We start from the raw sequence: 11858 nt of genomic DNA, 5'->3' as shown, positions 1-11858 counted from the left end.
GACAGGTACTGGAGGGACGCTATGTTCCCACTCGATTACAGCGGCCACCTGACAAAATGGCCGCTCAGTTGGAAACTACAGCTCCCAGCCTGCCTCACCACTCACCCAGCTGCAGGTGCTTAGGACATCTAATTGAGGCAGGGCTGGGAAGCTTAAGAGGAGACAGAGGGCAGAGAACAAGGAGGGAAGGAGCTGGACAAGCCAGGAGTGGAAGGGCCTCCAGTACGAACCCAAGCCCAAGAGAACAACCCAGAGGAGGATTTTGTTAAGTGGACTTTGTTTGAAGATACGTTTTTGTTTAAAGAACCTTTTTCTCCCCAGGGATGTTTTTTGTTGGACTATGGACTTTTTCTTATTTTTGTTGGAATGAATAAACCTTCCTGTTCATTTTAAACATTGCACTTTTGCCAGTTTTTATTTCTCCCTTGCACTGCCCCACCCTAGATGGCACTAGGGACAGCCGTGACGTGACAGTGTGTATGGTATGTGTTGTATCCCTGCGCTCTGCCTCTCCAGGCCTCATTACAGGTTATATCGTCTTTGCACCGAGAGGAAGACAATGGATGGTGAGCTGGTTGCAATTTCTTTTAATAGAGACAGTACACAAATCAAAAAATTAAATATAATCCTCAAAAATACAGATATGGATTTGTCATTGCAAAGAAAAAAAGATACAGATTCTCCTCTCTTCATGGCGTTCAGTAAATATACATTCAGCAAATATATATTCAGCTTATTCAATAAATATATATTCATCTTATTCGGTAAATATACATTCAGCTTATTCATAACCTTAAATTGCATTTAATGCGTACCACTGCGGGACTCTGCTTGGATTTACTATCTGCTTTACGTAACAGCTTTTATTTAAGGAACGATTATGTGACAGGATTTTCTTTGTAATTCTAGACTGACGGCTTTTGTAGTCCGAAAAAAACACTAAAGCTGCTCATGATGTTTCAGATGTAAGTATTTCCTGGAGACGGTAGTCACAGAAAAGCATTTTATTTGCTGTTCATAAAGGAAATGAAATGACATCTGAACATGTTTATTTTTGGGCCTACGGAATCACAAAGAACCCGATTGACATACGGTTGTAATGTTTTCCATAAATGTAAACATAAGACAATATTCTCCATCAGTTCATTAAAAAAAAACACAAATCCATCTGTGGCTTTAAATGCCGGTGAATCTTCTTGACAAACAAAACTTTTGCTCAAATCTTAGAATATTTGTTTTCTCAGAATCACAAGTGAACTCATGGATGTCATCAAAAGTTGTCTTTCCATATAGAAGCTCACGTGAATAAATGATCACATGTATTGATAGGTGACAGGTGATAAGCATGGTACTCAAACTCAGACGGTCAGTGATCAATAACGTGCTGTTCACACAAAACAATATTATTCCAAGTCAATTTGATTTCCAGAATGCACAGGCTTCCGAATTGAGAGTATTTCAATCGTTTCATATAATGTACCAGATTTATAATAAAATCACATGTGAACAGCGTCTGAAAGAGTTTGAATGTGATGCTTATTCTGACTCTTTAACCCTCCTGTTACCTTTCGGGTCAATTTGACCCCATTCAATGTTTAATGTCGGTGTTCCTTGGGGTCAATTTGACCCAGGCTGTTTTTCACTGTGTCAAACATAAAAATATCAACTTCCCAATGAAAACCGTAATAATACCTTTAATTCACAGACAAAAGCAAAACATCTCGTACACACGTCTACCACAGGGAATAAAGTGTTATTTCTAGTTTGAATAAAGATGGTTGAGAAGTAGCACAACCTATCTTGCATTAATCACACGGCTCTGACCTTAACGTGTCTTATATTTAGATGACCTCATGGAAACGGCATCGAGCGGGACTGTTAAAATGAATAAATAGCAGGTGGCTGGCCAGCTGTGAATGCTGCTGATGATTCGCTGTAATTGTTGTGGCCTTTCTCCATCTGTGTGTCCAGAAACACTCATTCAGGGTCATTCAGGGTCATTCAGGGGCTGACACACCTGGGAACGAAAGACTTTCACCCTCCAATTAAATGCAAATACATGTTAATGCTCATTAACTTTGCTTGAATGTCATATATTTTCCTTTTCACATGGATCCTTTACCACTGTACATATTGTACCTGATCACATGAACTACGGGAAATACAATATGTTTCTCAAAGATTAAAAACACGGGCTGTTGGCTCGTGACAGGCAGAGGTGAAACCAGGATTATGTATCGCTCAGCGGTCACAAAAACTAGTTCTCCAAGAGGGAATAAGGCCCCAGCGTCCCAACACAAAGGCCTGAGTACCCTCAGAGACGGACTCAGCAGGTCCTCCACCTCGGTCAATTGTACCGCGAATGTTTGTGCTTCCATTGAATTTATACAACAAGATTATTCTGCCAGTAGTTGTCAACAAACATCTTGAAAATCTGATTTAGATGGGGAAAAAAAAAAAAAGTTACGGTTACATAATTCCCCTTTGAATGCATCAGGTAGATCCAAACCTTTCAGAGACAGGTTGTTTCTTCTTCTCTTTTCCATGACGGCTCACGTCCAGCACGTCACGCACAATGACTCAGTCCACTTTGCATAGGCACACCATATCTATGATGTAACATTGCGTCTCCTGGGATTACCAGAGGCTTTAGAGGAAGTGGATGCTGCTTCCCCACCCAACCTTCTTTCCTTTGTCTTCCATCTCTTTTGGGATTAACAGTCGTGAAATCTCCTGGAAGTGACTCCACCGTTCTTATCCCAGTGCGACAGATTATGACTATTAATCTGTGAATTTCTGAGACTAGGGGGGAGTTAGTGGCGTCAGGACACACGTGTACACGTGTAGACACTGATGGATGCACAGTGTGGTGGCGAACATGAGAAACATTGTTTAGTTTATAAAATAACAGAAAGTGTGAGAATGTTTTTTTAAACTTTTTGGTTTGAGCAACAAATTTGACTTTGGGAAGAAAGCCATTAAACTCTCAGAATCGATATTTTCTTATCGATATATCAATCCACTAATCATATCAGAACACACTCTTCTACATCTGCTCCATCTCAACGTACTGTATCCTTCTATTCATTTCCACCACTCTCTTTATTCCCAAACCCCGAAACAGAAATAATATCGTAAACATAATCTCAATCTGAACTAGATTGATAACCTAAAGTAGTGATTACAGAGATGTACACAGGGTAAAAGAAGCATTCAGTTCTGTAATTGATGAACTCCTCGTGCCCACTGTGTCCTTGGTGAAAATCATGAGGAAGATAATAATGTGAAAGAGGAAAACATAAAAGCTTTGAGAGAATGTGTTTCTGACCCAAGTCTTTTATCCTCAGTATGGGTCAAGAAAGTCTCCACTAAGAGGCCCCTCCTGCCCTCATGCAGCATCTCCTGGATGTAGATGTTGCGTTGATGCAGCATCTACATCTTGATGCACCGTCTCTCCTCCCTGACTCATGTCATCAGAGCACTTAACACGGCGCTTCACTGTTTCACTGCTCTCCGTCCCCCAAATGCCAAAAGAGACGTGTTCCTCTGGAAACGGCTTCACTGAGAGTTCACAGTTTCACCTGCTTGGTGACTGTTAACTGGTTTGTATTGTGTGTTGTGGCATCACAAGGGGACAGGTACTGGAGGGACGCTATGTTCCCACTCGATTACAGCGGCCACCTGACAAAATGGCCGCTCAGTTGGAAACTACAGCTCCCAGCCTGCCTCACCACTCACCCAGCTGCAGGTGCTTAGGACATCTAATTGAGGCAGGGCTGGGAAGCTTAAGAGGAGACAGAGGGCAGAGAACAAGGAGGGAAGGAGCTGGACAAGCCAGGAGTGGAAGGGCCTCCAGTACGAACCCAAGCCCAAGAGAACAACCCAGAGGAGGGTTTTGTTAAGTGGACTTTGTTTGAAGATAAGTTTTTGTTTAAAGAACCTTTTTCTCCCCCGGGATGTTTTTTGTTGGACTATGGACTTTTTCTTATTTTTGTTGGAATGAATAAACCTTCCTGTTCATTTTAAACATTGCACTTTTGCCAGTTTTTATTTCTCCCTTGCACTGCCCCACCCTAGATGGCACTAGGGACAGCCGTGACGTGACAGTGTGTATGGTATGTGTTGTATCCCTGCGCTCTGCCTCTCCAGGCCTCATTACAGGTTATATCGTCTTTGCACCGAGAGGAAGACAATGGATGGTGAGCTGGTTGCAATTTCTTTTAATAGAGACAGTACACAAATCAAAAAATTAAATATAATCCTCAAAAATACAGATATGGATTTGTCATTGCAAAGAAAAAAAGATACAGATTCTCCTCTCTTCATGGCGTTCAGTAAATATACATTCAGCAAATATATATTCATCTTATTCGGTAAATATACATTCAGCTTATTCATAACCTTAAATTGCATTTAATGCGTACCACTGCGGGACTCTGCTTGGATTTACTATCTGCTTTACGTAACAGCTTTTATTTAAGGAACGATTATGTGACAGGATTTTCTTTGTAATTCTAGACTGACGGCTTTTGTAGTCCGAAAAAAACACTAAAGCTGCTCATGATGTTTCAGATGTAAGTATTTCCTGGAGACGGTAGTCACAGAAAAGCATTTTATTTGCTGTTCATAAATGAAATGACATCTGAACATGTTTATTTTTGGGCCTACGGAATCACAAAGAACCCGATTGACATACGGTTGTAATGTTTTCCATAAATGTAAACATAAGACAATATTCTCCATCAGTTCATTTAAAAAAAACACAAATCCATCTGTGGCTTTAAATGCCGGTGAATCTTCTTGACAAACAAAACTTTTGCTCAAATCTTAGAATATTTGTTGTCTCAGAATCACAAGTGAACTCATGGATGTCATCAAAAGTTGTCTTTCCATATAGAAGCTCACGTGAATAAATGATCACATGTATTGATAGGTGACAGGTGATAAGCATGGTACTCAAACTCAGACGGTCAGTGATCAATAACGTGCTGTTCACACAAAACAATATTATTCCAAGTCAATTTGATTTCCAGAATGCACAGGCTTCCGAATTGAGAGTATTTCAATCGTTTCATATAATGTACCAGATTTATAATAAAATCACATGTGAACAGCGTCTGAAAGAGTTTGAATGTGATGCTTATTCTGACTCTTTAACCCTCCTGTTACCTTTCGGGTCAATTTGACCCCATTCAATGTTTAATGTCGGTGTTCCTTGGGGTCAATTTGACCCAGGCTGTTTTTCACTGTGTCAAACATAAAAAATATCAACTTTTTTATATATTTAAAGGGCTATTTAGGTAGTCAACAAACAAACATAAAGTACCTCACACTTAAACTTGGGAAACAATATTAATTCTAATATTTTTCTGGAGGTTTTAATTGCTGGGGTCAAATTGACCCCGAGGGTAAAATATGTTAGTAAATGTAAAGTTAACAGGAGGGTTAAACTAGATTGTTTATAGGTGGAAAGAGAGAGAGAGAGAGAGAAAAGAGAGAGAGAGAGCATTTCAACACATTATTTCACCGTGGAGTGTATCGTTTATTGGTTTCTTCGTGTGTGAGAGTGAGTGAGCGTTCATTATGCTGAATCTTGAGGTTGAAGCATAACAGACTGTTGAGGGGTTTTTCCTTCCGGTGAAACCAAAGCAAAACACTTTGGTGAATCTATAATTACGTGTCCACCGTGAAGATGAAATGTAAAACAGCCACTTACACCCACAGACACGTTACAGCTCCGTTCGAAGATAATCATCTTCAGCAGACTAGAAGCACAAACACATCGTGTCTAAAGTAGTATGTATAAGGAAGATGTATGTAAATATTAGGGCTGTGAAACGATTAAAATTTTTAATCGGGTTAATCACAGGTTTCTGTGGATTAATCATGATTAATCACATATTACCGATATTCTCGGTATATTTTGTGAGAACATAGAGATTTATGACAAAAGACGGATATATACATTTATACATTCTTCTATACAATGGTGCTGCAACTCAGCAGTTATTTAGCAGTTTTCTTCCATATGGAACATTAATACATCTTCATCCTAAACAGAATGTTTAACCCTCCTGTTACCTTTCGGGTCAATTTGACCCCATTCAATGTTTAATGTCGGTGTTCTTTGGGGTCAATTTGACCCCAGGCTGTTTTTCACTGTGTCAAACTTATAAGAAATATCAACTTTTTTATATATTTAAAGGGCTATTTAGGTAGTCAACAAACAAACATAAAGTACCTCACACTTAAACTTGGGAAGCAATATTAATTCTAATAATTTTCTGTAGGTTTTAATTGCTGGGGTCAAATTGACCCCGAGGGTAAAATATGTTAGTAAATGTAAAGGTAACAGGAGGGTTAACCTCTTCCACTCCACTGAGGACGCCGGCGTCCTTAAGACCCTCCCCTTCCCTTTAAACGGCTTGCTCACGCAGACCACGTCAATAAACATGGGCATGTTTGGTATCCCAGCATTCAACATATCCTCATCTTTGCAAAGAACATATACATTTTCTTTTATTTCGTAATAATTTTTCACAAGAGGAGCCCTAACACACAATGTCTAAAGTCGCGATCAATGCAGCAAGTCGGGTCTTGCAACATTTCGACGGAGAAAACGTACAGAATACACTTTCTAAGTAGATGTATTAGCGGAGGTATTAGCGGAAGTACTAGCGGAAGTTAGCAAAGAGCTAGCGGAATCAGAAAAGGTAAAAAGTTGTACAAAAAATTTTGGTGCGCTGTGTCTTCCCTGACAGTAACGTGTTGAAGCCAGGAGACCGCGCTGTCTTTGCCCGGGCCATGAACACGGTGATTTGCTCCGTTTTTGTTTGACTACATTTTATGAGTAACAGTTAGGGGGGTGCTAGTGACTTTTCATGCGCGAAGACCGGCATCTGAACTCTGCGGCAACCGCGATCGACATATTGAGCACCCCTGCATTAAAACATTGGTGCAAGTGACTTTTTTTCGTCCCGATGTGCGCACACACGCCGGCATCCGGCGAGACGAGGATCGGAGTCGTGTTAACGTGACACGTAGAGACAGAATGACATGCTGCTGGTTAGAGACGACCAACAACAGACGGATTGGAAGCTCATTCTGCGCATGCGTTAAAAACGTTAAAAAAAATAACGAAGTTAAACCTGTAATTTAATTAACTGAGTTAACGCGTTATTTTTCACAGCACTAGTAAATATATATATATATATATATATATTTTGTTTCTTCTTTTCTTTATTCTTTTTCTTTATGTTATATTAATTATCTGATTTATTAGATAATAATAATTTAGGACAGGAATATATAAGCATTTTTTGCTTCTACCTATACCTTCTCAGTCGTATATTATATATAATAATATTGTATTGTATTACAATGATTAACTGAATAAAATACACAACAAAAACATGACCCGGTACGGACTGGCTCTGTTCCTCTCTGTCTCTCTCCTCAGTGGCACCAGCACCTCCTCCATGGTGGTGACCTGACGTCTGGGACCGAGTCCGGCCTCCCACCAAGGCCCCGCACCAGAGACCACGGGAACGAGTCGGTTCGACAGGTGAACCTTTTACTCCTCAGCTGACCACCGTGCTATTAATACTTAATTTAGTTGTGAATCTGCTCTTGATTGTCAGCGTTCCATGTGTGCGTTACTATTCCTTTGCCACCTCGACCCCTGAGGTCAAAGAAAGGAGAAAAGTGGGCGGAAAAGTGCCAATTCACAGCAGAGCGTGGATCTTATGTTTAGTGTTACTGCTCAATCGATGAGAATGATCCTGGAAACTGCTGATGTTTTAAACGGTGGCTCCGATTGGACATGACGCCTTTATTTTATCACATATATTAATAATATATAATATATTTATTTAATATATTAATTACATTTAATATTTTAATTACATGTAATATATTAATTTAATGTAATATATTAATGTAATGTAATACATTAATTTAATGTAATATATTAATTACATTTAATATATTGATTTAATTGAATGTATTAATCTAATTTAATTTGTGCGGGAGGCACAGTGTCAAAGGGCGTCACAACAGAAACTATTTGTTCCTTTTGCTGTAACAATGGGCTAGTTTGGTGATCTAGTCGGGGTGAGTCAGGGATACGTACAGCAAGCACATCCTAGGAAGGCCGAGGCCGTCCTTCACTGTCCTGATCAGGCAGCTGCAACAGATCGCCCGATAAGAGAACAAGGAGGCTGAAGGTTGTCGTACTAATGCTCATCAATACGCTGAAGATTGAATCGTATGCATGTTATTAGCCTGCCACATTAACATCATATATTCATTTTATACCATCTCCGTTGTCAGGGTTTGGATGTCTCATAGTTTGGGTTTCTTTTTGTTTGATAGTTTAGGGAAGCTGTTCCAACTGTCTTCTTGTCTTCTTTCTTTGTGTGGTGGTTTAAAGCCCACGTAAAATGTTCCCTTCATGGAACAATAAAAACTGGCTTCATGTAGAAAATGTATGACAGAGGCTCTCAAACATCTTCAAACATCTGATCTCGTGTAGTGAGCTAACACATGATTAAATGAGGACGTTGACATTCATCTCTATATAACAGTTATAACATGTTGGTTGTCAGAGTGACGCTGACTCAGATATAATCCTGTAATCTGTGATGATCCCTTCTCACGTAGATAAACTGTACTCGGTAATCCTCCGACGGGTCAGGTCGATCGATACACTCAGGTGACCGGGAGTTTGGTCAATTTGATTGGGATTGGAATTAAAATATATATATTCTATTACTGTGTTTTACGTGAGGTGGTTTCCTATTTGATACTGCTGCCAACCCTCGTATCTCTGATGAGTCAGCGATTATCTTCTGGTCGCTGCCGATGAGAAGGTGCATTGTGTCTTTGTGTGCTTTAAATGGTACACGAGTAAGAACACAGGGATCAATGAGCTTACTGGCTCTATAAATTCGAATGATACAGATACCAACTTTTTGAATCTTCCAATCTCTGTCGTCCCGACAGGTACGGCATTGTCAGACATTTTATCGGAGGAGGCACGCCAGAAGATCGCCAGCTCAGGACTCCGTAACGGCCACAGTTCCCTCAACTACCGACCGCGCTCGCCACTCCACGCCGAGACGGAAGACAGTCGTCAGAGCTCGGGAGCCTCTGCTGCCGCGCCGAGCGCAAGAGGCCAAGGAGGGATGAATAACTACAACGGGAAGATCCTGACGAGGGGCTCCAGCCAAGCGCGGAGCCGGTTCGTAAAGAAGAACGGGCAATGCAACGTTCTGCTCACCGACATGGACGAGAAGAGGCGGCGCTACCTCGCCGACATCTTCACCACCTGCGTGGACATCCGCTGGAGATACCTGCTGCTTATATTCTGCGGCAGCTTTCTGGTCTCGTGGCTTTTCTTCGGCGTCATCTTCTTCGGCGTCTCCCTGGTGCACGGGGACTTTGAGGAGCAACCGACGGTGAAGGGCGGCGGGGCGGCGGCGGGGCTGCACGGGCTCGACTCCGGCCACTCGTCTGGAGGGCCCACGCAAAGGATGCCCTGCATACTCCACGTCCACGGCTTCGTCGGGGCGCTCCTCTTCTCCATGGAGACCCAGACCACCATTGGTTACGGCTGGCGCTGCGTTACCGAGGAGTGTCCCGTCACGGTGATGACGGTGGCGGTCCAGTCCATTGCGGGCTGCATCATCGACTCTTTCATGATTGGCACCATCATGGCCAAGATGGCGCGGCCAAAGAAGAGGAACCAGACACTCGTGTTCTCCAAGAACGCCGTCATCGCCCTGCGCGACGGCAAGCTGTGCCTCATGTGGAGGGTCGGCAACTTGCGGAAGAGCCACATCGTGGAGGCTCACGTCCGCGCCCAGCTCATACGCTCATACGTCACGGCGGAGGGAGAGTTCATCCCCTTGGAGCAGATGGACCTCAACGTGGGCTACGACGAGGGCACGGACAGATTGTTTCTCGTATCCCCGCTGGTCATAATCCACGAGATAGACAAAGACAGCCCCTTGTACACTTTAAGCCGAGCCGATCTGGAGGCGGATGACTTTGAGATTGTCGTGATCTTGGAGGGGATGGTGGAGGCCACGGCCATGACCACCCAGTGCCGTAGCTCCTACATTGCCAGAGAGGTCTTCTGGGGCCACAGGTTTGAGCCGGTGACCTATGAGGACCAGGACCGCTACAAGATAGACTACGCTCGCTTCCACAAGACCTACGAGGTGCCCTCAACGCCCCACGTCAGCGCTAGAGAGCTCGAAGAGGTCGCCAGCCGGGCCTCCTCCGCCGCTTCCGCCGTCCCGGCCTACAGATCCACCCGAGACTTGATTCCCAGATCGCTGAGCGCCTTCTGTTACGAGAACGAGGTGGCGCTGAGCTGCGGGGAGGACGAGGATGACATCTTCGACGCCCAGGTCGTGGGGAAGGAGAGGGCAGAAGAGAGGAGGACTTCAGCGGCTGTAGACTTCCAAAACATGTTCCAGGACACAGCGACCACGACATCAGGCAGTCACAGCGTCATGTGTGTGCTGGACATGGACAACAACCAGATGGAGTTTGACATCCTCCAGACTGCCATCCCTCTTGATCCAGTGTCTTACAAGAGTGAGCAAGACATTTAGAGATGGTTTTGATTCCACACGCAAATCCTTTCGACTTCTTCGACAGTCCGTTGGACCTGAGTAGGGTATGATTGGTCCAGAAATGAAAACCCCCCTTTGCCTTGTCTGTATTGTTTTACATTTATATTTGTTTGGTTTTTCCTCTCAATGAGATTAGAAATCAAGAAACGGAGCACACAATCCCGACATAACTTTTGTCCCATGTTGAAGAGCCATCTGCAGGAGGACAAAGGATCTCAGGCTTTTATAAGATTTCATAAACAAAGGAAAGCACAATGGCAGTATGAGAAACTTTAGTCGTGTTTTGGTCTGTTTGTATATTTGTATATTTAAAGAAACTACTTTATTACTACTTTTTTTTGTTGATATATTGGATGTATTTTATTAAAGCAAATAGCAGTCAGTTTTTTTCGAAGAGGACTGAGCTAAAGACTAAAATGGTGAATTTCTAAGATGCACTGTTTAAATGTATGCTTGATAATCTCCAGATTATTCATGCTTGCAATAGTTAGTTCACTACAAAGTCTGCTTTTTGCACATTTGTGAGACTGCCTGCTGGTTAAATCATTTTTGGTAATTCATTAAAAAAAATCCTCCCTTTATAGTTCAACGATCTTAAGAAGAGTATAACTCATATTATTTAAATTTATTTATTTAAATGTATTTATTTATTTGAACAGGGACCGTACACATCAATCAACCCAGCGGTAAATGTGTCAATCTAAGGCTAAATTTCAACCGTAGTCCCTGCGGCCAGATATTACAAGCCATCACTAATGGAGAAAATGGTTATCACAAGAACATCATAAAAATCAATAAACATACTGGTTACGATCAAATATAGGCCTCATAATAAAATCATTAAAATAAATAAATAAAACATCATAAAAAGCAATAAATATACACCCAATCATTCAGGAGGGAGTCACGATTCATGCTCACACATCTGATGGCTAAAAAGCCGTGTTTAAAGGAGTGATATGTTCTGCTCGTGTGTATATGAAGAGGCCGTCCAGAGATGTCCTGCTTCCACTGAAAAAGCAGACTGGCTAAAGGAACTAACTTTAGACCCTTTGTTCACTTTTTGGTAGGAGGAGCAAAGTAGTTCATCACATGGAAAAGGTGCATGCGATGGCAGAAAGGTGTGAAGCCTCTGTGAAGCGCAACAGGAAACAAAGAGACGAAGGCTGAGTAGTGCGGTGGGATGAAGTCAAGTATACGTCAGGTAAATTGCAG

General features: G+C 42.2%; 1 protein-coding gene across 1 annotated transcript; it reads left to right on the top strand.

The window, feature by feature from the left end:
• Positions 1–4192: 4192 nt before the first annotated feature.
• kcnj4 (potassium inwardly rectifying channel subfamily J member 4) lies at positions 4193–11025 on the top strand. The gene is made up of 2 exons (XM_056406994.1): positions 4193–4199; positions 9004–11025. Exons 1-2 carry the CDS (start codon positions 4193–4195, stop codon positions 10620–10622), a joined length of 1626 nt encoding a protein of 541 aa, XP_056262969.1. The 3' UTR covers positions 10623–11025.
• Positions 11026–11858: the final 833 nt, after the last annotated feature.

Source organism: Pseudoliparis swirei, chromosome 23 (genome assembly GCF_029220125.1).
Source record: "Pseudoliparis swirei isolate HS2019 ecotype Mariana Trench chromosome 23, NWPU_hadal_v1, whole genome shotgun sequence".
NCBI classification, from domain to species: Eukaryota; Metazoa; Chordata; class Actinopteri; order Perciformes; family Liparidae; genus Pseudoliparis; species Pseudoliparis swirei.
This window is presented reverse-complemented; position numbering and strand designations above follow the sequence as displayed.